A 26,020-nucleotide genomic window follows, 5' to 3' on the forward strand; every position below is an offset into this window, starting at 1 on the left:
ACTGACTGATACCTACGTAAAACTACCTAATATCAAAGGGAAAGTTTTTGGCTGTTAGTACTTGGGAAGAGCAGGGATGGAACTGGCCTCAGGGTCAACTAGATGCAGAGGCTCAACTGTTATCAGGCTATTCTCTCCTCTCTCTTACCTCATTTTCATCTGTTGGCATTGTACTTTTTTTTTCACTGAAGATAGGCTTCTTCTATGTGGTAAGAGCAGCGACCACAGGCAGCTAAAAGCTTACATTGTCTACCTTTAGTGAACGCAGGAAAAAGAACATCTCTCCCAGGTTCACTATGAAAAACAATCCAGCAAAAGTTTCGATTGTGCCGTCCGAAGCTTATACAAACCCCTATAGGGCCAAGTTGCGTAGTAGTATTATTGGAAGAGTACTATATCAGGTTAAATATTGGTTTGGCTGTTTTAACAGAAATAACGGTAACTTAAATAAAGTGGCTATTTATTTTTCTTTCACATAAAAGTCCAAGCTGATAGATGGTCTGAGGGCAGATTGGCTCTGTTTCTAAAGTATTCAGGCTCCTTCTTTCTTGGGATTCTACCATTCCCTATGGTGTTACTCTTGTCTGTATGGTGATGGATCACTACTATTACATCTGCCTTCTATCTTGAAAGCAGGGAGAAAGAGAGAGTGGAAGGCAAGCAGCTGCCTTTTAAGGGTACAGCCTAAAAGTCGTACGACTTCAGTTAGCAGACCACTGTCCAGAACTAGTCACATGGTCACACTTAGATGCAAGGAAGCCTAGGAAATATGGTCTCTAGCAGGTGGCCATAGTTCTAGTTAAAATTGGTTGGGGAGTGTGGAGGGGAGTGTGCCTTTGTATATGTTATTAAAAGGAAGAAGGGAAAAATAGATCTTAGAATAGCGACCTCTTGTCACAGGCAGTTTTATTGTCAGCCTCACCATAATCACATGGTTATACTTAATTTTATAGGGGGAGACTAGTTCCTAAAGGTAAGAGGGATAGAGGTACTATTAATGGAAGACATTGAGGGTGGGAGAGAGGACATGACAGACAAAACTGACACCTATATTGTATACCTAAAAATAAACATATCTGAAACTTAGCACCTTCCAAAACAGTATGTGTTACTTGTCCTAATTGATTTAGTGGCACTACCAGCCAGCCAGCTATCCAAACCCCCCAATAAATGTGGGGATAATTATACATTCCTCTTATTCTTTCCTTTTCACTCCCTGATGATAGTATGATACTTTTTTTTTTTTTTTTTTTTTTTTTGGCTGCATTGGGTCTTCATTGCTGCACACGGGCTTTCTCTAGTTGCGGCTAGCGGGGGGCTACTCTTTGTTGCGGTGCGTGGGCTTCTCATTGCAGAGTACGGGCTCCAGGCACGCGGGCTTCAGTAGTTGTGGCACGCGGGCTCAGTAGTTGTGGCTCACGTGCTCTAGAGTGCAGGCTCAGTAGTTGTGGCGCATGGGCTTAGTTGCTCCGTGGCACGTGGGATCTTCCTGGACCAGGGATCGAACCCATGTCCCCTGCACTGGCAGCCGGATTCTTAACCACTGCGCCACCAGGGAAGTCCCCTCTTATGATATTTTAACATTAAAATTTTCAGTCTATCTGAAATTTATTAAGATATACTGTATGAAGTTTGAGTCTAATTTTAGAATACTTTTTTGGAGCCTGCAGTTTGTGTCAAGAACTTTATCGGGAATAGAGGATCATACCACTGATCTATTCATGATGAATAGTGCTGAGTTTCATGTTTTATGGTTTTATGATAACCAAAAATCATTAATAATTTGGTCAATAATAATGACTGATCAAAATTAGTGAACCAACTCTGAGAATCTGGTTCACTTACTATATATTAACATACCCCCAGCTTTCTACATTTTTTCCCAGTCTAACTTACTCAGTAAAATGTTACAGACAAATGTTCTGTTTTGAAAGATTCTTTGTTTCATTGCTGTTTGGTTTGTTATGAGAGCATACCTTGTACATTGTTGGCTTATAAATGTTAAAAAATAAATTACCTTAATTTTTGCTAGTTTTACAAATATATTTATTTTGGTCTTTCTAGAATCTGTGTTTGTGGATATCCTCGACAACATGTAAGAAAATACAAAGGTATAAGTAGCAGGGTACCGGTTTCTTCAGGATTCATGGTGCAAATGTTAACAGGAATTTATTTTGCCTTGTAAGTTTATTTCATATACAAAGTTAACCTTTGATCTCTTTGGAAAATTATAGTCTGTTATTTTATTGTTACTATATTATAATCTCAATAAACAATCAGCATATTTTTGTGAAAAAAATATGAATCAATATCTTGATAACAGTTTTATTATTTAAAACATATCTTTTAATATTCCAAAGAATTTTTAACCAACTAAAACACTTCATCATCTTTCTTTAATTCAGGGACAGAATGAAAATTAGTGACACCTAAATACACTTACAGTTTCTTTCTTCATTACTCCATTTTTTTTTTTTGCTGTAATTTCTAAGTAGCATTTTTTCCCTAATGAATATCTCTTTTCCATTTCCAGAAATTTAATTCTTGAGAAACATCTTAGAGCCTCTTCCATCAAAGTTTATTATGAATTTGCTATTCATTTCTAATATTGATGCTCAGTCTTACTGGATACTTGAGATATTAGTATTTTTCTTTGCACCCTATCTTTTACTACTTTGTACTTCTCTTACTACACGTATCTTACTATACTTTATATTATATTCACTTGATACCTTAATTTTCCCCAGTAGATTATAAGCTTCTTAACTGAAGGCAGAATTTATGATCTTTGGGCCAAATCTGGCATGCTCCCTGGTTTTTAAAAAGTTTTATTGAAAAGCAGTGTTATCTGTTTGTTTATGTATTGTCTGTGGCTGCTTTTGTGCTACAGTGACAAGAGTTGACTAGTTGCAGTGGAGGCTGTATGGCCCACGAGCCCAAAATATTTATTATCTGGCTCTTTAAGAAAAAGTTTCTTGACCCCTGTGTTAGACCATTAGTATTGTCCCACAGCTCTTAGATGCTCTGATCTATTTTATTTTCTCTCCTTTTTGCTTTGTGTTTCTGATTAAGTTCTGTTGATCTATCTTCATGTTCATTGATTCTTTCCTTGACTATGCTGAGTCTACTAATGAGCCCACTGAGGGGGTTCTTCACCTCTGTTACTGTGTTTATTTTTAGCCTTTTCATTTGGCTTTTTCTTATAGTTCCTATGTCTCTGCTAAACTACCCATCTGTTCATACATGTTGTCCCTCTTTTCCACTAGAGCATTTAATATATTAATCTCAGTTATTTTAATTTCCCGGAGAAGTACAACATCTGAGTCATCTCTGAATTTGGTTCGGTTGTTTTTTGTCTCTTGATAGTGGGTTGTTTTCTTCTTGCTTTTTGTGTGCTTTGTAATATTTGATTGATCATTATTTTGTTCATGGGTAGGACAGTAAAGATTGAGATAAATATTATTTATGCCTGGAAATGGATATGCCTGTTTTCTAGGATGCCAGTAGAGTTAGTGTAGGCAGGAGTGAGCTGGGACTGGATTCGTTGTTGCTGTGATTACCTATACTGCACCACCTACTTCAAATTCCTTTTATGTTACCTGGTACTTATTGCTGGAGGGTTTTTCCTCAATACTCTTGCTCCATCCTCAGCTTTTAGCTTTCCCGGTGTGTCTATACCTCAGAGAGGGTCTCTCTCCATGTTCTTGCCCCTCCTCCAGCAGTAGAGTGCTGCTGCATGTGTCTAGATGTGTATCTGGGGGTGGGAGGGAGGAGAAGTGGTGTTTTCTGTTGTCCTGGTCTGGCCTCAGTTCTGAGCAGGCCCTATGTCCCTGCTTATCTGGGTGGGAGTTCCTCAGTGGTCCTGGCCCTCCTCCAGTGGTAAGAGACCTCTGGCCTTCCTTCTTCTCAGCATAGGATGATTTCCTGATCCTCCCCTACATGTAGAGGCTTTTTTTCTTTTTCTCTCCCTCACGGCGAGAGTGAGTTGGTCTTCACCTCTGCCCTCGGGGTGAAAGAGTTTGCTGCTCTTTCCCCAAAGGCTTTAAACTTCTGTTCCACTGAAAGTGTCTGGCTGGATCTTGGTGCCTTTCCTGCTCTGGTGGCCACTCTTCTCCTTCAGGCCTGCACTACCAAGAGCAGCTTTCTCTGGTCCCCCGCCTCGCGCTTAGTTTTTCTTATGAGTGCCTAAAGGTGGTTTGTGGAGAAGAGCTTATGAGTGGGTGTGACGTCCCCTTGTATCTGCTTCCGGAGTTTTTGTACTCTTGTACTGGCCCACACCTGGCTTTTAGAAATTTGTTGAAAAGTATTCTTTTTACCCACCTGCACTGTGGCCTCACTCTCTTCAGGGGCACCTGGCTGCCATTGGGTTTCAGGCTACTTGGTTGCCCTGTGACCTTAGCTCCTTGTTGGATTCATGAGAAGTTATGATTTTGTAGATTACCTGGCTTTATCTTGTTTTTAGGGTGAGAGCAATGCTGCTTCCATTTTTTAGGCCTCACTTGCATGCTTGATGTAATTCACACTTCTTTATTTTGTTGTCAGATGAGCAAGCCATTATTTCTCTGTCCATTCCATCATTTAGCCAATCTTTAGGAAGAGTTTGGCCATATCTTTGAAAATTAATATACACATGCACTTTTTTCCCAATCTCTCTGTGATATTTGCAGCATATATCACGTACACTTCTAAATGACTATGTGAATGCAAAGAAGTAACTACTTAGGATGCTGCAAGCCACAGTAGTTGTAGATTTTCATTAAAAACCATGGGAGTTACAGAGTAGTTTGACCATAAAGTGTTCTGAACATTATTCTAAGGTATATAATTTATTATGCTCTGACTTGTTTTGAAAGCGTAAAGTGCTTTGAGATTGCCTAGCTTTTTGGCTGTCTGTTCTATAAATAGACATGTTCTTTAGAGAAGAAATGTACATCTGTACAATTTTCTTTGCTATTAATAGGCTTTCAGATACAGTTGAAAGGAATTCAAAGATTTAGAAATATATATTTAATGAGGGTGGAATGCTAAGCAATGTGCTAATATGATCTATTATTTTCCTTATTAAAGATAAACAATTTCTCATTATATCTTGTTCAGTTATATAGAATTAATTTAAAATAATTGTACTTCATTTAATTTTATAGTTATAATGGAGAATGGGATCTAGCTCAAAAAGCATTGGATGATATTATATACAGAGCCCAGCTAGAATTATATCCAGAGCCATTGCTGGTAGGTGTCTCACTTATTTATGTAAATTTTGTAATTTAAAATTTCTCAATTTAGAACTGTAAATTGAGAAGTAGCCATTTGTAGTGCATTAATACATTATTAATACTCAGTGATTCATGTTCCTGTTATAGTAGAAAAATTGTTACTTGAAAAAAGCATATATAATTTGAAAATTTCATTAGGCTAACGTCTTAGCCTGATATGAATAGTCATTTTCACTTCTAAGAATATTCTCATTAACATGCTCAAGCTGCATTTATTAATTAGCATTAGGCATTTGGAAATATAATTTAGTATTTTAGGATTTTAAATTTCATCACATATTTTTAACCATGTTTCCTTCTGCATTCTTACTCCTCATTTTAGAGGATCTTATGAAAGATCTTGAAGAAATTATTCTTTTTAAAAATCTGTTAAAATTTAGCATCTTGGGATAAACAACAAGGTCCTAATGTCTTGCACGGGGAACTATACTCAATATCCTGGGATAAACCATAATGGAAGAGACTATAAATAAAGAATGTGTCTGTCTGTGGATAACTGAGCGAGTTTGCTGCACAGCAGAGGTTGGCACAACATTGTCAATCAGCTCTACTTCAATAAACAAAATTGAAAAAAGAATTTAGCATCTTGTTTTATCTAAGGGTATAATAATACATCTGTTTAATGCCAATCTTGAACTATATTTTTCCTTCTTAGGTTGCCAATGCAATACAGGCTTCATTGCCTCATGGTGCCATGAAATCTAGTAAGGAGGGTACAAGGTGTATTCAAGTTGAAATCACACCAACTTCTTCCAGAATATCAAGAAATGCAGTAACCAGCATGTCAATTAGAGGTCATAGGTGGAAAAGACACGGTAAGAAATAAAACACTCCTCAAATTAGAGGATTGTTATTGCTGTCCCCTTCTTCTCTGTACTTAAGGTGCTGTAACTTCTAAATTTAGTAAATAATATCATAGTGGCATGGAATAAAGAGCTGTTGGATCACCTTTAACATTTCATTTGTTATCCATGAATGGCAGGCAATAAGAATACAGAGCCCCTTGTGTTACATATATGGATGAAAATTTATTTAAACATTGTATTGGCTTTTAAATTTTATTTCAACACAGTAGGAGAGTAGGAAATGCATTTTTCAATTATTAATACATTTTGGGTTTCTATTCACAACTATTTGCAAATATTCCTTAATGTTTCTGATTTTTCAACTCTTTAGCAGGTAAACTTGCATATTGAAATAGAACAACCAATAGGGACTTTAACATTTTCTTCTGGACGTCTTGGTAAAGAATCCCATGGTATTGATACAACTCTAGGCATTTCTATTTTCTAGAAGTTAATTTTCTTGTAAGATTGTTTGTTTTAGTATCCCTTCTTGACTGCTTCATTTTATTATTTAAAAATTCTACTGGAAGTGAATTTTATTTACCATGACCTTCTTAATGCTTTCCATCTCTCTCCGTTCTCTTATAACTTATTATTTTTTATTTAATTTCTTATTCTTTTTATAACTCGCCTCCTACCTAGAAGTTGTTGTAGTGGGCAAGAATCAGTGTAAGGAGATTACTGTCACCTTCCTAGAAGTTAACCATAGAATGGGAAGCAAAAAGCCATTTCTTTGCTCCAAGCAAACATATATATTGGAGTAAAACAAAATCGATTGTCTGTTTTCTCCTCCCTACAAACTGCAATGAAAATGGTAGCTCCTTTTGGTATATTTGATAGTTCCAGTTGTCTCTATGATATCTATAGAGAAAATGCAAAAGTGAGAAGAGTGAGATTATTCACCACGAAATAGAAAGTTGATGATGAGAACAGTTGCCATTGTTTCTACTCAGGGAATCTAGGAGACAGTATGTCCAAAAAAAAATGATGATGAAATTTTCCAGCTTAACCAATGATCATTTTCAATCTTTTCCTTTTTTAAAGTAATGTGACCAATTCTCAAAAGTCCTTTAGGAAGGCACAAAAGAGGTGGTAAATATTTGCCATTATCGAGGCAAATTATGCTACTGTTTAAAACATATAGTCAGAGTCTAAACATACATCAGTTTCTTCAGTGAAAATTATGCTACAGTTTGGGACTAGATTACAGGTAGAAAGTCATTTAATTAGATATCACCATGTTACCCTAGAGATCCGTTTTCTGTTTAAGCATTAGCAAGTGAAAATATACACAGAGGCAATGAACCAGATCGTATGAGTCCATTGTGGCCATAATTGCTCCAAAATTACCACTACAGGAAACGCAAGAATGAATTTTAATTCCTTTTTCACTTTCCCTTCTTTCTATTTAGGTGGACATATTGGGAACTAGGGGAAAAATATAGGTCCTGCAGTTAAAAATGTGAAATATTGAAGTTTAATTGTATTTGCACGTATGTATGTGTGAAAGAGATTTGTGTATGTGTCCATAAGTGCATTTAATGGAATAAAATGTGTACCGTGCAATAAAATAGAAATCATTTTCCAGAAATATTGTATAGCAGTAAATTACCAAAATGAGAAAAGACTACTTGAATATATTGTATATACTAGATTCTTACATATCTTCCAGATTTTATATTGGCTACCACTTGAAGGGTTGGCACAGTGTCTTAAGGCTACAGCCTTAACCTTACTTGTCACCTGTCTCCCTACACTTATTCAATCTTAACAACTCTAACACTTGGGCAGCTCCTGTTCATGATAACAAAAAAGTCAAGGATGAGGATTTAAAGAGAGTGAACTATGAAAAGCAAGTCAGGCGCTTGTAGAATGTAGCTTAGTCTTGTTTACCACTCTTCTGCAGTGTGAATTCTCTTTATCCAGTGGACTCTAAAATATTCCTAGTCCAAGGTCCTTATTTATCTCTACGGGTAGGTTGCATTCTCCCTTTTTAGAGTAGTCTTGGCTTTCCTTCCTAGAGCAGTATTTTTCATTGTTACCCTGTTTTGCTGAATTGAAAGCTTTTCTGTTTTCCATCTCCATGGTCCTGATTCCTATTTGAACACCTTATCATTGTTCTGGGCTCTAGCTGACACTGGCTTCTTGTGGGGAAGATAGGTATCTTTACTATAGTTCTTAAATATGTAGATCATTCTCAAGTTGTAAATGGATTTTTAAATTAAATTTGTTTATATAAATTATGTTTATTATATTACATTCACATATGAATTATATATATATAAATTATAACAATTTTATTTTTACATTAATTTTTGCAGAAACAATGTTAAAGGGCATGTGGATTCCAGGGTGATCCACAAAAGCCTTATCATCTTATAATGTTTCTGAAGCACAGCACTGTAGAATGTAAGCTTAGTTTATGACTGTGTGAAAACACATTTAGAGTTTCTTTGTTTGATGGAATGCTAAATGTGTTTTGTGTTCCACCTCTATCCCTACCATTCCCTTCCCACACCAACCCTCCCAGGAGGAGGGATTTCTTCCCAGACCCTGAACTGTATCATACGGTAGGAATATGGAATATGCAACTTTAAGGCAGTGATGATGAGGGTTGGGGAAGGAGAAGGGACAAGAAACATGAACTTTAAGGAATACTCTTTTTTTTTACTCCTTGTCTTTTTCCTTGTTATTGCTAGTGCTGGGAAAGAAGAAAGCAATTGGCCCTTTTTTTTTCTTTTCTTGGATCTCTTCCATTTCTCTTCTCTTTTTTCTTTTATTTGTGTCTTTTTAAAAAATTGATATATAATTGACATATAACATTAGTTTCAGGTGTACAACATAATGATTCAATATATGGATATATTGTGAAATGTGATCACAATAAGTCTAGTTAACATGCATTTCCACACATAGTTACCCTTTTTTCCCCTCATGATGAAAACTTGTAAGATCTTCTCTCTAAGCAACTTTCAAATACACCATACAGTATTATTATTAACTATAGTCACCATGCTGTACATTACATCCGCAAGACTTATGTTTTTATAACTGGAAGTTTGTACCTGTTAATCACTTTCACCCATTTCACCCACTCCCACTTCCCACCTCTGATCTCTGTATTTAGGAGTTTTTTTAGATTCTACATATAAGGAATCTCATATGGTATTTGTCTTTCTCTGTCTGACTTATTTCTTAGCATAATGCCCTCAAGGTCCATCCATGTTGTTACAAGTGACAGGAGTTCCTTCTTTTATGGATAAATAATATTCCATTGTATATATACCACATTTTCCTTGTTCATTCATTTCTCAATGGACATTTAGGTTGCTTCCATATTTATGTCTTTATTTATTGCCTCTCTCCTTTTTTCTCCATTTTCCATCCTAGCTGGGGAGAAGAGGGGCAGGAGTAAATGAGGTTGTCCCACAGAAGCAGCCAAGCAGAACTTTCTTTTTTTCTTTCCATCTCCCTTTTTCATTAAGGAATATAGATAATTAAGCCATTAGTGTGATTGCACATCTGAGTCACCAAAAATTGCACATGCAAATAAATACATTAAATTGGAGCAGTTAATCACATGTATTCTTTTTCTTATTTGTAACTGAAAAAATCTCTTTGTCTTTACAGCCAAAACCAATTCATGTTTTAGTCCTTCAAAAATTAATTTGGAACAATTTTAATCATTTGCATTCAAAAATGTTTTTCTGAGCTCTTTTAGAATGTATCAATATTTCAGGATTCTCTGAAGCTTCACAGATCTGCCATTCTTTTCTTAAAGTTAACAATTTATCTATAGTTTATATTTTAATGGAAAACGTTGTTTTGGAAGGTAAAAAATTATTTTGGTTTAGCATTTCCACACATTTCAGAACATATATCCCTTGCCATCATCTTATTATTGTGAAATAACAACCCAAATTTCTAGAATTATATTTTGGATGGTTCAATTTTAAAATTATTATTATTAATAAACGTTATTTTTAAGAGCAGTTTTAGGCTCACAACAAAATTGAGTGGAAAGTACAGAGTTCCCATACACCCTCTGACCACTGCCCTCTATCAACATGCTTTATCCGCCCTGACTATCAACATCCCAAGCCAGGGAGATGTCGCAAGGCCCTGTAATTTTAATTTTGATCAGACAGTGACTAAATAGGGTGATTTTTAAAGAAAGGTTGGTTTCAGCTGAAGTATTATTTTGGAGAGACATGTTTGAGAACTAGTGTGTTTGCCTGATTTTCCCCACTTTTCAATTAATTATTTTACTATTATAGTGGCGTGGCTTAATGTTGTGTTTTCAGACTTTTTAAACTTTGTGTGTAAATTTTTGAGAAAGTTATAATGAATTCATAATTCCATGTCAATACATATGTTTGGAAAGTAAAATTACAATGTAGAGTTGCTGCTTTTGACTTTCAAGGGTCATAGTTTCAGAATTAATAGCTTTATATATATTTATATAGATTTGTTTATATATATTTGTTAATTATTTTAAGCATATTGTGTTTCACTTAGTGTGTATTTTTTAAACCTAGATTTTTGAGCCACCTACAGATTGAGGGCCATTTAGAAGGCATAATTTGAAAGTAAAATGCAATTAGAGAAAGATAATAATTGAATAAAGATTTTAAAAAGCATTAAGTAAGTTAAGAGAAGAATGTGAGTAGATTATGACCGTCACAAGAATCAAAATGAAAATTCCAAAAAGAAAAATAAAACAGTGAAATAATCAATTTTTTAAATTAATAATAAAAATGCAGTTTTTTTTCTTAAATATTTATTACGTTTAAAAAATAAACAGAGCTAAAAGGAAAACAGAAGGTATTTCTTTATAATTATGCTTCTGTTCTATAGTTATTCTTAAATGTTGCTTCTAAAGCCATTTTCATTATCTACCATTTCAGCTATAAGAGCCCTTTTTCTTAAAGCCCTGAATGATTCTCTACAAGATTCTATTATACAATCTATACTTATTTATTTCCTTGTACTTTTCCATTCCTTCTCCTCTCCCAGAGCAAATTTAATTGCTATTTTTTTTCTTTGTCTGTTTCCTCGCCACCACCACCATTATGACTCACTCTTCTTCCACTTTTTAAAAAATTATCTATACTTGGAACAATGTAACAACTTTCCTCCTTTCTTTTAAAATGGTTGTTGAAATACCCATTCCATAAAAGTCCCCTAATTAAGTTATGGTTGCAAATAATGAGTGCTTATAATTTTTGCCAACTAGTTATCTGATAAAAGTCTTATCTAGTGAAATCCTAATTCTTTATTACTGCCCACCATTTTTCCACTTGTGTATTTGTGAGATAATGAGACAAGTCAGTGAAAAGCATTTCGGTATGCTTTAAAGCACTATGTAAAGGCTGACTTTTATTAATTTAAAACTATTTACTTTGTTTTATTAACTGCTCAATAATTGTATTCTTGATAAGCTTTTATTAGCCAGCTTGCTATTCAAATCATCCTGTGATTGATTAACCCTTTCATTGGCTTTCCTCAATTTGAGACAAACATGTTTAGTTTGAGTGTAATATCAAACAAAAAAGTATACATATGTGATATAATAGTAACGATCAGTTTAATGATTTTTTTGTAATTTCTAAAGCCCTGAGGTATAGTACTCTATTATCTGACATGTATAACACCATTACAGTCAGGATTTTTTAGAATGTTGTTTTAATACTTGTTGTCTCAATCCCAAATTGACATGTAAATAGAATAGATTGAACTTGTATTCTCATTTATGTACGGTTACAACTGTTTGCAACAGGTAGGTGTAACAATAAAAGCAATATTTGTAATCTAGATTCTTTGAATTTTGCCCTGCTTTTGGTCCTGGCATATGTTAAATGGTTTATTTTTATAATATTGCATTTCATTATTTTGACTTAGGAGATCCAAGAGTACAGAGTTTTAAGTAGTGAAGAAGAATGGAAAATAAGTACTATATATATTTTTAAGTCTTCTAACTTAGTAATACCAAATCAGTACCCTGAGAATTTTAGAGTATTTAATTAATTATATGGAATGTTTAAGTGAAAAATGAAACAAAATATAGTTTACATAGAGTGAATCTAAAGAAAGTGAAGTTTCATGTTGTTACAGCTGTTTATTGCATTTTCAGCATTAAGTTCCTATTTAAAGGATGCCAAGGTAGTTAAATAAATTTAAATGATTGTAATAAAATTCAAAGATACCTGTGATTATGTTTTTAAAAAATGACAAAAAATGTGATTTGTTTCAGTTTGCCCAGTGATTTAGGACTAGCTTATTAGATGAGATAAGAAATGGAACAATAAAAAGATGCAATTCATGTTGGAAGATAGTTTATTTAAAACTGATTATTTAAAAAAACAGATATTGATTTAGAAAATGTTAATAAATTTCTATCATATAATAACATATTGATAAAATAGGACATTAATAACTTTCTAACTGTTGAACAAATCGGAATAATTATAAGAGGTATATTTTAGTTAAATATTAAAAAAATGATTATTTGTAAATATTTCAAAACATTTAAGCTAGTCTTTCTAGATACTGCAGAAGGTAAATGCTGTAAATCTTGACACGGAACATTTATTTTGTGAATCAGATTTTATGACTTTATAAGTAAAGCATTTGAGGAAAAACAAAATTGCTGATAGTTATAAAAGCGTTTTGAAAAATGAAGAAATGGTAATTTTAAACTCAAAAGTAGCAAACTTTAAAGAATTGGCTATTGGAATTCTACATGTGCAATTAGAAATTTATAATGCTTATGTTTTTATTTTAAAAGTTGTTTATACTTTTTAAAGAAATTTAGAAAAAATCATTTTGAGAAGCTCCATTATTTTTAGATTCTAAAATGCTGTTTGAGGAACAAATTTTCTTTTCCCTATATAAATGATAAAACATTGGAACCAAAAATAAGCATTTCCTTCTGACCAAACTTAGCATTGCATGAATTTTAACTGACATTTTTTATATTGACCTTTTACTCATGGAAGACAAAATAATATATTAGAAAATATTGGTTGACACAAAGAAAAAGGACATATTGACCAGAGAGCTAAAATACAATTGACACATGTGAACATTAGGCTTAAAGAGGAAGACAGTAGTCTTAAGAGTCCTGGCGAACTTGAGAAGCAAACAAAAAATCTTAGTTTATTTCTAGGTAAAATAAAGTAAAGTAATTTTCTCTACAGAGAAGCAAGATAGTTAAAATTATTGGTTTTATGAGGCAAAAACGGTTGTTTGTAAATGACTGTGTTCTACTTTTTTTTTTTTTTTTTTTTTTTTTACTAAGGATGCCTTATATAATTCTGGCTGTAGTTAAGGAACTTATTATTTATTGTTATTTATTATTGAGCTTTACCCTTCCCCCAACCTTTTAAGGAGCATTTGTTGCACAATGCGCACGGAGGAAGAAATAAGCTTTTATAGATAGTTTTTTAGTAGATATTGCTTATCTGTTTTTGGTCTCTCTGGTCATGAGGATCTTTAATCATGGAGGATTCACCTGATCCAGCAGCAGTGTTGGCAGTTCTCAAAGAGATGTTTTTTATACTTGAGACTTAATAAAGATGACAGAAGTTATTGCAAGTAATTGAATTTACCTCGATAAGGAGAATTGTGTCATTTACTATATACACAAGTTAAAGACTTGACTGTTCTTCCTTAAGGAATCTGGTAATATTTCCTAACCAGTGTGTCCGTAAATAAATTGTTCTTGTCCAGACTGTGTTTTTTCTTTGTGACCCAGGCTGCTCTTTTCTTACCTGGAAATTCTGCTTCTGGCTTCAGGATTAATATTACTAAATCTTAGTAATTCATGTTCTTGCTCAGAGTGCAGCCCCTTAACTGCCAGGACCTTATTATGTGTTTCTAGGGCAGCTTTACTTTACTCTAATCTGCCTTGCAAATTACTGACCCAGGCTGTGGACTGTTACAGTGCTGTTCTTTCTAACCCAGGACACACTTCGTGCTCAGTATTTTGTGTTATACAGATGTGACTTCTATCGATAAAGAATGCTAATAAAGTACCCAAATAATTTATCTGTGTACTTGTCAGTGGCTGCCCATTGCAATCAGAACAAAGTCTAAGCTCTGTACTATGGCATAGGTGGCCCTGGTGATGTCTTACCTACCACTTTGACGTCATCTGAAGACCACTCTTACCTTTCCTTCTAACCCTTCAACGTTCTAAGCCATTTCTGCCTTAGGGACTTTGTACTAGGAATTGGGGATATTTGAGCTGAGATTTGAATTATTAATAAGTGCCAGCTTGAACTCTCTTCCTCCACATTGTTGTGTAGCCAGTGCTTTTTCATCATTCAGATCTCAGTTCAAATATCCTTTCTTCAAAGAGGTCTTCCCAGACCACCCATCTAAAGTAGACTTTCTCCCCCCTACCCTGCTTACTCTTTCCCATTATTCTTTTCTTCATTGCATTTTCCACTATCTAAAATTCTCTTGTTTACTTAATTACCATACTACAATGTAAGTTCTGTGAGGGCAGTGTCTTTGTCTGTCTGGTTGGCCATTGTATCCCCAGAGTCTAAAACAATGTCTAGCACGTAATAGGTGCTCAAGAAATAGTTGAATGCGTGAATAAGTGAATAAATGATAAATTTATAATATAGACTGAGCAATTTGCTTCTTTTTTCCTTATTTTATTGAAAAACAGTGCAACAACATGATAGTGAACTGGGTAGAGGAATATTCACTTATAATCCCGGTACTTAAAGAGTTACCATTTTACAGTTTTTTTTTTCCATACGTATATGTATTTTTCATAGTTACGCTCTAATTAATTTTTTTTTACATACTGTGCTTTTGTTGAGTTAACACTGTCAAATATTTTCCCAAGTTCTCCTAGTAAGTCCCATTATTTTAATGGCTATATAATACCACATTGAGTTTATATTCCAGCATTTACTTAACCATTTCCTTAATATGCTAAATAATTTGTTTCTAACTTTTTGCTGTTATGGATAACACTGCAATGAATAGCTTAATGAATATAAACATTTGTCTTCCATTGAATAGAATGAATTGTAAACATTAAACTGGGTAATATGAAATTGTTCAGGTATTTTATGATATTTAAAATATATCTTATAAATTGTAAAGGAATATGTATGACTTTCTTCTGGGGTCTACTCTAAAATACTTTTCATAATTAATGTCAAAATTGTATGATACAGATGAATTTTTTTTAATGTCAGCTTATTTTATTGATTTTGCAAATGAATTTGCAAGTGCCTTAGGTCATAACCAGGTTCCTTTCTTTTTTTTTTTTTTTTTTGATTCACCTTGATTGTCTTTTTTTTTTTCCAGATTCCTTTAGACTTATGAATCAGTCTGAGTACAGAGTTGTATAAATTCTGTGAATAATAAATTGTTCCTTTATTTAAATTGTCGCTTTTAGTAAGTAGGGCAGCTGTGAAAAAATAGAAGCTAAAGCTAGGATAAAGAGTTTCATGAGTGACATAATGTGATAGATATTTGGGATTATAAAATTACATATGAGAGAAATCACAACTTTTCATGATCAGTTTTAATGATATTTGCAATTTGTTTCACTTTTTTTTTTTTTTCCTCAAAGCCAGAAGAAATTTTGTAGGGAGAAATGATTTGAGTGCCTTTGAGAACCAATTTGGAAATGTCTATTAAAAGTATTCTTTAACTCTCCTCATATCTATACATGGAGAGAATGTTACCTATTTATAGAGGTTATACAAATAAAATATTCTCTGAGAAGTTTCTCTTTGCATCTTTTTTGAACTTTTCAAATTATTTGAAGTCAAATGTAAGTACTGTTTTTTTATAGGTATAGAACAATCATGACACATTTTGCATAAAATTTTAAGCTCTGGGCTTTTAAGCAGATTCTATTTTCTTATGCATTTATATTCCCTTAAAACATCTCCTTTATGGTCTTTTTAAAGAAAGAATAACTTTCTCTTCTTATCCTCTAGATAACATAATAAAAGAACTATAGATTTAAAAATAAAAAGTCTTTCTGATGTTAATAAGCATTTTACTAAACCTACATTTAGAGGCAGCTACTACACTTTTCTAAAACAAAAAGCCTTTGCTTTTCTTTGCCATCTAAAAATTCTTTTTTTTTTTGGCCACGCAACGCAGCATGTGGGATCTTAGTTTCCCTACCAGGGGTTGAACCCGCACCCCCTGCATTGGAAGTGCAGAGTTTTAACCACTCGACCACCAGGGAAGTCCCTAAAAATTCTTTTATGCTATACATTATTTTTTCATTTTATCAAGTCAAGTAACACATTCCCAGCTTACCTTTCTCATTCCTTCTTTATGTTCTTTCAACTTCATTTATTTTAAAAATTTCACCTCATAACTGGAGGTTCATTCAATTTATCAAACAAATGTTTATTAGGCACGTACTTAATGCAGTCTTCTTTCCTAGGAACTAGGTATACAGCAGTGACCAGATAAAAATCCCTGGCCTCATGGAACTTACATCTGGTAGACAAGATAAATAATTGTAGGTTAGAAAGTAATGAAGTGGTAAGAAGAAAAAGAAACCAAGTAGGGAAGAGGGCATATGAAATATGGGGAATATTGAAACTTGATGGGATGATCAGGGAAGACTTCACTGAGAAGGTTTTGAGAAAAGACCTGAAGGAATTAAGGAGGTGAGCCATGTAGCTATGTGGGGAAGAGCATTCCAGGCCTAGAGAATAGCAAGACCAATAAGAAGTTGTGTGTAGGGGGATTGGGTCACAGAATTATATAGGGGAAGAAGTTGGAGAAATAATAGAGAGCAAGATAACATAACAGATGTTTGTTATGTAATTATCTTTCTTTATCCTGTAATTTTCCTGAGAGTTATATTTCTTTTCTTTCTAGCTCTGTGCAGAATTACATGTTTTTCCTTCTATGAATTTACTTTAATAAGCAGTTTAAAAGTTTTGTGGTTTTTACCATTTTTGAGTGATAACATACATAAATGAATTAAAGATTTTTGCTTGTGGAAAAACATGTCTTGTTTTTCCACATGCCAGTTAATTTCATGATTTAAAAAAATTAATGTTATTGTTTCTTGGGCTGCAGAGCTTTACCATTATCCCAGTGAATGTGATTAGCAATCCAATTGCCTATTGCTATTTTATATAATATTCTTGCCATTTTCTAGTTTTCCTGTAAAATTCTAAATTTTCACATTGCAGCACCATGTTAATTTTCATTGACATCTTTTAAAAAATAAACCCAATTAAAAAAATAAATTGAAGTAAGTCAGACAGAGAAAAACAAATACAGTATGCTAACACATATATATGGAATCTAAGGAAAAAAAAAAAAAAGTCATGAAGAACCTAGTGGCAAGACGGGAATAAAGACACAGACCTACTAGAGAATGGACTTGAAGATATGGGGAGGGGGAAGGGTAAGATGTGACAAAGCGAGAGAGTGGCACTGACATATATACACTACCAAACGTAAAATAGATAGCTGGTGGGAAGCAACCGCATAGCACAGGGAGATCAGCTCTGTGCTTTGTGACTACCTAGAGGTGTGGGATAGGGAGGGCGGGAGGGAGGGAGATGAAAGAGGGAAGAGATATGGGAACATATGTGTATGTGTAGCTGATTTACTTTGTTATAAAGCAGAAACTGGCACACCATTGTAAAGCAATTATACTCCAATAAAGATGTTAAAAAAATAAATAAATAAATAAATTAACCTTGAGAGTTATGACTTATTTAGGTTTTCTTAGAGATTTATTTGCTCTTGCTCTGTGTTCAGCCAAAGTAATTCATTTGCTTTCTATGAAATGACCAGGAATCTAAGCAAGTAAGTTAAATGTAATTGAAAAATGTCTATCAGAGAATATTTAACTCAAATTGACTTTAATGAATTGAAGAGTTAGAATTTATAGTATGTTATACTGTTTAGATCCCCCATACAATAGTTGTTTTAGCTCTTTCTGAACTTCAGTTTCCTTGTCTGTAAATGGGAGTCAAATTGCCTGCTTCAGAGGTGCACCAGCACATTATTCTGAGACTATAATTGAATAATATATGTGAACACTCTCAAGAAAACTATTTAGTGCCAATCAATGTAGTAGATTGTTTTCTATTCTGTTAGGCTACTTATGCTTATCTTCTAAAATTTTGTTAAATTTTAGTAATCATTGGCTGTGTTATGTCTGGATAATTTCAACAGTTTATAATTATTTTGGACTAATGATCCCATTAATACATCTTTTGTGAAGCTGCTTCTACAGTGTAAATGGACAATTCTTGGTTGTCACCAACAATTGTGCCATGCTGATTTTACTCTCAGTTGCAGTGGCCTCTGGCATTTACCTCAGTTAGATTTTACTTGCCCTCACTTTGTTTTTTGTTATTTTTAATTAATTTTTATTGGAGTATAGTTGCTTTACAATGTTGTGTTACTTGCCCTCACATTGAAGACAACTATTAGCAATGGGGAATGGGCTTGTTTGGAACTTCTTAGTCTCATTAAACCTCTATTAGGGAAGCAGAAGCAGCAATGTGATACTACCTCATCAACATGCTTTGGTCTGTCTAGGAAATAAAAATTTCATTTAGAGTATATTCAGTCAAAAGACGTGGATGGACCTAGAGTCTGTCGTACAGAGTGAAGTAAGTCAGAGAAAAACAAATATTGTATATTAATGCATATATGTGGAATCTAGAAAAATGGTACAGATGAACCTATTTGCAGGGCAGGAATAGAGAGACATGTAGAGAACGGACGTGTGGACCTGTGGTGTGGGAGGTGGTGTGGGATGAATTGGGGGATTGGGATTGACATATACACACTACCGTGTGTAAAACAGATAGCTAGTGGGAGCCTGCTGTATAGTGCAGGGAGCTCTGCTCCGTGCTCTGTTTTGACCTAGGTGGGTGGGATGGGGGGGTGTGTGGTGGGAGGGAGGTCCAAGGGGGAGGGGATATATGTATACATATAGCTGATTCACTTTGTTGTACAGCAGAAACTAACACAACATTGTAAAGCAACTATACCCCAATTAAAAAAAAAAAAAGTTTATGAAGCACTAGGTAATTGGGAAATTAATATACCAGCACATTGGCCTACCAGCGCAGGGCAATATGAAGCTTTGAGGACCTTTGGAGGTGCATATTGCTGCTGGGTATGGAGTACCCAGGGCATCCATAATACCTTTCATTTTAAGTTTTCAAAATTTGAAAGAATCGGAATAGAGCAGTGGTTCCTAAACTTTGCTGCACATTGGTCATGGGGGAACTTTTAAAAATCCCAGTGCCCAGGTCATACCTCATACTATTTAAATCAGAATGTATAGGGTGAGAGCCAGGCATTCTTAGTACTTAAAGATGCACAGCAAAGTGGGCACCCACAGGAATATATGGTTCTGGCCACCAATCTTTTACCTGTTACTGTTTCACGTGCTGTAGCACCATTCAGGAGACCTTGAAATGAAAAATATTTGAAAGTAGTGGATTAGTAATGTCCCTCACACAGATTTGTGTTCTACATTTTAAAAGAGTATATACTGTTTTACATAGTCTTACGGTGTTTTGAACCTTAACTTTCATTACTGGTCCATGGTAGACATATTCATGTTATTTTTTCCCATCTGTTACGGATATTTCCTTGACAACTTTAAATAAACCATGGCTTTGTGATTTGAGACGCAATAAAATGTCTACAAGTATTAACTCGTTAGGAGTTTCATTCCTTTGTTTCGATTCCAAATGACCATTTTCAGAATAAAGGACAAACAGCCAATTTGTTTTTCCAAATCCATTTTTATTTTTCTCCAGTTTAGTAATGAACGGTTACAAATTAGCCTAAATTTATGGAATTAGTATGAGTCTGAAGGAATAGACTGTTTAATTATGTCACAGCTGCATTAATATTTACTAATATACAAGATGATTGGTGTGTGAAACAAAAACTATACCTGTAGCATTACTAACCATGATATAAGTGCATAAGCATTTTTCCAATATCATGGTTTATTAAGGCAGTCTCAGTGTAATCTAATAAAAAAATTGTGCAAGGGGAATTCCTAAGTGGCTTGGTTCCTCATGTTAAGAAGAGCTAGAGTTTTGGCTGTAAATCCTTGAAAATTTGCCTAAAGCTTGACATAAGTTCAAGTGGTCACAATATTATCTTAAAAATAATAGAAATTCTATTTTAAACTATAAAAAAATTTCTGTTTCATAGTCCACGTCAAATATGTGTGTGAAAAAATACAGAACATTAATTGATGCTCTGAGTTTTGTCATTGTCATTTGAAATTAAAGAACATGACCCCATTGTCTCCAGTGCTGTCAGAGTATGGTAAATTATGGGAATTTCTACAGTGCAAATATTTGGCTTAACACCTAACATTCACTCGTCCAATTTTTGTTTTGGATCTTTTTGCTTTTCTTGTTTTGCATTTTTATTTTGTTTTGTTTTCAGCCATCATTTTGTCTTATCATCTTCAATTCTAGAGCAACCTGACAACAATAATGATACTACTGAATTGGGCATCCTTGTCATTCCTGAGATTAGTGTCACAAATGTGGCCGGAGAGAGGACCGGGAATGGGGAAAAAGGCAGAACACTAGGAGAGATTGATGCTCAGCATATACAGGGTGTACAGGAAACAACCACAGATCCTAGAACTGAGAGCAAAGGCTTGCCAGAGATCAGGAGGCAAAAATCTGTAAGAAAAATGATGGAGGATGGAATAAACTCACCTGGCAGAGTGCAGTTTTAGCAGAGCACTTTATAGCTGCACTCCAAGGTATCTCATGGCAAAGGGTCACTGCTGCATGTTTTAAGCAACAGTTGCACAGTCACAAAAATTTTGCATGTCACCTAATCAAAATGCATGAATTATGTACCACAGTTTCTCAATGACTCTTAATGCTCTTTGGAATGGTCATAGCTCTGCTGTCTCTGAGTAAATAGTTATGAAAATGAGGCAGAAAACTGCTTCCAAAATAATTTTCTGCTTATGTTTTGAGATCTAAAATTACTTTTTTATCTTTATTTTTGCCATCTTTGATATGAAGGAGAATGTATAAAGAATTTTAACAAGTTTGAGCTTGTGATATTTATGGTCTGTATATTTTTCTCTTAGTAAAATAATCTAGAATGTGGAGTGCAACCTTTAAAAAAATCTTTGAAATATTTTAATACCATTTTTAAAAAAGTTCCTTGGTATGATCTTTGATTTTATACTGCTTTGCTACTGGGGGAGAGTTTACCTCTAGTTTTACTGTGTGGTATTTTTCCTAATTGTTTCTGACCTTTTGCATGAATAGTAAGAGAACTTTTTCTAAAAACACAGTGGGGTGTGGTTTATGGCATGCTTTTTGTTTAATACACTCTAAATTACTCTTATTTAATTATAATGAACTATTGTTGACATTTTATAGAATGTTTTGATTATCCTTTGATTTTGGTCTATAATCTGTTGCTTTACATATTATGCTAAAATTTAATGTATTTAAAGTATACTTGATTTGGTATGAATCATGAAAAAACAATTACTTAAAATGCTTAATGTTAATTAATTTTTGTTATTTCTTTGTTTAGGAAATACAGAATTAACAGGTCAAGAAGAACTGATGGAGATATCTGAAGTTGACGAGGGATTTTATTCCAGGGCTGTGTCTAGTACCAGCCAGTCGGGTTTATCATACAGTAGTCAAAATTGTAGTAACAAGGCAATTGTAGGAAAGACTCAGAGACGGTCAGGAGGAAACAAAACTGGAGGAAAAGAAAAAGAAACTGCAGGGGAGTCTTGCAAAGATCACTTTGCTCGAAAACAAACTCAGAGAGCCCAAAGTGAGAATCTCGAGCTTCTCTCCTTGAAGAGACTTGCATTAACAACCAGCCAATCTCTGCCTAAACCTAGTAGTCATGGTTTGGCTAAGACCGCTGCGACCGTATTCAGTAAATCATTTGAACAAGTTAGTGGTGTCACAGTCCCATATAACCCATCATCTGCTGTTGGCTGTGGGACTGGGACAGATACCAATAGGTTTTCTGCTTGCAGTCTGCAAGAAGAAACGCTTATTTACGTTTCTGAAAGGACTGAACTTCCAATGAAGCATCAAACAGGTCAGCAGAGACCTCCTAGTATTAGCATTACTTTGTCCACAGATTAATTTGTAAGGGTTTTCTCACGTAACCAGTGAATCAGAAAATACGACTTTGCTTCTTCATGAAAGTTCCCAGGGTCGTCTTTCATCCCTGTTCCTGACAGGAGCCCTGATGTCTTAAATTCTGAAGGCTACCTTGACTTTATGAAGGGAATAATGTCTAGGTTGCAGTAAGTTGAAATATGGTTTTGTTATTTCTTGGTTGTTTTCCCCTTGGCTTGAGTCTTTTTTTTTTTCTTACTTTCTTATTTGTTTCTGTTGCCCTGAGATTGTCAGTGTGACAATACATTTTGGCAGGCTGTCTGATCAGATTGGTTACAGCTCATGAGAGGTTATGGGTCTTTTTCTTTAATAACTCCTATTTTGGTAGCTGTATGTTTGGCCTTCAGTGTAAGAGGGAATCTCCTTGCATGAGAACAGTTTTTTCAAGGATGAGGCTGTGGTACAACTCCAGGAATTCTACAGCTGGCTGCTCAGCAAGCCAGTCTGAAAAACAGACATGGGAAAAAACAAAACTGATATGTATGAAAAGTGCCTGCTAAAAATGTTTGTAACCAGATCATCTTTAAGATTAGTAGAACAGTTTATATAAAGCACTGGAAAATGCCTGGTAACTCCGTAACCTAAAATATTATATGATTCCAGGGGATGGGAAGAGGGTTTCCATTGTTATCTTTGGAACATTTTTATATCAGAAATCAGACTGCTAGTAGATGTGTTGTTTTGAAGTGTTTGATCTGGATTTAGCAGGTGAAAATCCCTTTCAGTTCCTAAGATGTAATAGGCCATAAAACTGACTTACCCTGCTGCTGGACTTCGGAAATCCTACTTAGTTTGGATTCCCACAATTCAGAGCACACATCATTGAAGACTTCCTGGAAATCACTGAATTTTGCAACCCATCTCTCAAGATACCAGTGTTTACCATATTGAATTGTTTGTCTACAAATGAAGGAAATTAGGTAAATTTTTCATCTATAAAATATCATTGAAAGAAAATAAAAATAGTGAAATATGGACAAAGGACATTTATATATTAACTAATTTAGGGTTATATATGTTTGTGTTCTTAAATTTAAAATTTTAAGTATGAAAAATATTAAATGTGTTTCTTGTTTTGTGAACAGGCCTATTTGAAATGTTCTTGTTATGATAGAAAGAATAATCAATATAGTTGCTCCCAACCAAAAAATAAAAATAAAAAGGCAATATGGCAGAAGCTAAACAAACTTGTATGTAGCTATAGAGAATCAGGTGACCTCCAGATGGATGTAGAAATTTGATGTTTGCTAGTGGTGGTCATTTCAGCTATGGTTGAGGTTCCTTATAAATCGAGTATACTTAAGTAATAATCTAGGGTAAGAGAGAGAAAGCAGGGTTGAGGATGAGAGAGTAAGTTGACTGGAGAGGAAGATGTAGGGAGCTGTCCCCTTGTTAGTGGTTAGTACACAGTGGTTTCCTTATTCACAGTCTTTAGCTGTGGTCACACAGAGAAAATGCTAGTTTTCCTCTTGTACCTGCTTATGCAGAGCTCAAATATGTGAAAAATTTGTTATGTCTTGAAGACTGCTAAAGCATTTTCACTATGAATGCAGTTTTGACCATAACTGCTTTGGCTATCGTTTTAAATCCAATTCTTCAAAAAGCAAGAACTAGTTTTTATTCAGTAACCCTGAATAAAATATGGTTTTTAACATAAGTGAATTTGATTTTTTTAGTGCCAGTGATAGAAATGGAATAAGATCTATTGGCATACATTGTAGGAAAAAAAAAAAAAAGCAAAGCAACCAGACAGTGAAAGTTGATAAAGTATTAATTTAATAGAAATCCTGTGTACAATTTAAATCCTGTGTACAATTACTGTGAATTTCCTATTGTCTTTTTGTAATTCTTTAACAAAGAATTTCCCCTAGGCATAGCTACTAACAGTATTAATAATAGTCTTAAGAACTAATTTAAAAGATTGGCGTTGGAGGCAAGTTAAGGTGCTTAGGAAGCATTGTAGAATAAGTTTGAGGAAACATTAGCTGGCACAAATAAGAGATCAGATTTTAATGTTCAGCTGTTGTAATGGAACCTCATTTTGTTACTATTCTAGATCATTGCTATTATAAATCATTGTGGTCTGAGGACCAGTAAGGAACATTGGCATTACCTGCCATCTTGTTAAAAATGCAGAATTTCAGAGCCACCTTAGATCTACTGAATCATAATTTGCCTTTTAATAAGATCTCAGGTGATTATTATGTACATTAAAGTTTGAGAAGACAGTATCAAAGTGCAAACAAATCACTTATCTAATATTTAGAATTCTCAGTGGTCTCACAACCCTAGATCAAATATGTTGGATACTGGATCATTATAATCTTCATTGTTTTTAAAGCTAATTAATTTTTTAAGAGTGTCAACTGACTTAAGTCCCCTAATTCTAAATTTTTAATGAATCTCATTTATTTTTACAATAAAAATGTTAACATTTTATATTCTTCTATTATTTGAAAGTGGAAGCAGAGCTGTAGATGCCTACAATTTTAAGTATGAAAGGGGTACCACCCTTTTACACAATGCACAACAAATCTGCATGTGTTTTTTCTTTTAAAAACCCTGAAGGCTTACTCAAAGGAGTGGTTCTGAATTTTTGCTCCAAGTAATTTGTCCCAGTTGATTTTCTGGAATGTGGAGTTACGTTAACAGTAAAATTCTTTCGTAGTACCTTTGATACTATTTCAAATAAAGATTATACATTTGAAAATTTTTATAGCAGTTATTAATACTGGGTAATGCTAACTGTGGTAACAATGGTAGTTATCCCTGCTCTTCTTGTCCCACTCACTTTCCCAAATTTGAAAGTTGGAGTGGCTTTTGTAGGTCATTTTCTTATGAAGATGCTGATGTGACCATTTGGTCACAGAACTTCTGTATATCCAGAGTAATACCTTTTACCACAAGAAGGATTCTGCACAAAACTGGGGCCTTGCACCCCATAGCTCAGAGGATCTGCGCAGACATTGTAGTCCCATTCCACATTTTAAACCTCTAAAAGATTCTTGAAATTACCCAACTTCTCACTCTTCAGATACCCGACTGCCTGGGATATTCTAGTGAAGCTGAGTGCCAGCTTTTCCGTTTTAGAATCCAAGCGGAGAGAGAAACACAGACTTCAGGGGAGTGTCCCAGGGCAGGTGAGCACCCTGGAATCTCTTATTATACCACCATGGAACTTTTAAAGGCAGCTCTGTAGATTTGAAGAGTAGAAATTCTCAGTCCTTAAATGATTTCAGTGTGTTTTGAAAAAGCAATATTTCATTGCTCTTTTCAATTATGAAGTAACTGCTTAGCAAACATTATTCAATAATAATTATAAAAATTATTATTAACTTTTAAAGACAAAAAGTTAAAATAAAGGGAAATAAAATTTTTAAACCAAAATAGATGAAAAATGATCCCATTTTTAAGGGATTTTGTCTATTTTGGAAGAATAAAATTAAAGTGTTGAAACCTTTAAATTTAAATTGTAAAGAAAAATACACCCTGAGACCTAATTTTCAGCAGATATTTAAAGTAAGGCTATTTAACGTTTGAGTCTATAGGCACAGTAAGTCTACACTTTATTAAAGGGAAGCACATCAAGGAAATATATATGTTAAATAATGTAACTGAAAAAATATTTTTTAAAAAGCCATTTAAAAAAAATAATTTGATGGGTACTTAAATTAATCATTGTAGATAGAAGTTAATGTATAATAGTGTCTTCCCA

General features: G+C 34.1%; 1 protein-coding gene across 3 annotated transcripts in view; it reads left to right on the top strand.

Moving 5' to 3' along the window:
• Nucleotides 1–25,662, top strand: part of HYCC1 (hyccin PI4KA lipid kinase complex subunit 1) — an 89,904-nt gene extending 64,242 nt beyond the window's left edge. For 2 of the 3 annotated variants that reach the window (XM_061198501.1, XM_061198502.1), the window contains 4 exons: nucleotides 2,065–2,181; nucleotides 5,145–5,232; nucleotides 5,932–6,091; nucleotides 21,695–25,662. In XM_061198501.1, the coding sequence (XP_061054484.1) occupies nucleotides 2,065–2,181; nucleotides 5,145–5,232; nucleotides 5,932–6,091; nucleotides 21,695–22,269 (940 nt within the window). In that variant the 3' untranslated portion in view covers nucleotides 22,270–25,662. Of the gene's footprint in view, nucleotides 1–2,064; nucleotides 2,182–5,144; nucleotides 5,233–5,931; nucleotides 6,092–20,601; nucleotides 20,898–21,694 lie in introns of all 3 variants that reach the window. The other variant, XM_061198503.1, reaches the window with a different exon arrangement.
• The last annotated feature ends 358 nt before the right edge of the window (nucleotides 25,663–26,020 follow it).

The sequence above is a fragment of the Eubalaena glacialis genome, chromosome 8, assembly GCF_028564815.1.
Source record: "Eubalaena glacialis isolate mEubGla1 chromosome 8, mEubGla1.1.hap2.+ XY, whole genome shotgun sequence".
NCBI lineage: Eukaryota > Metazoa > Chordata > Mammalia > Artiodactyla > Balaenidae > Eubalaena > Eubalaena glacialis.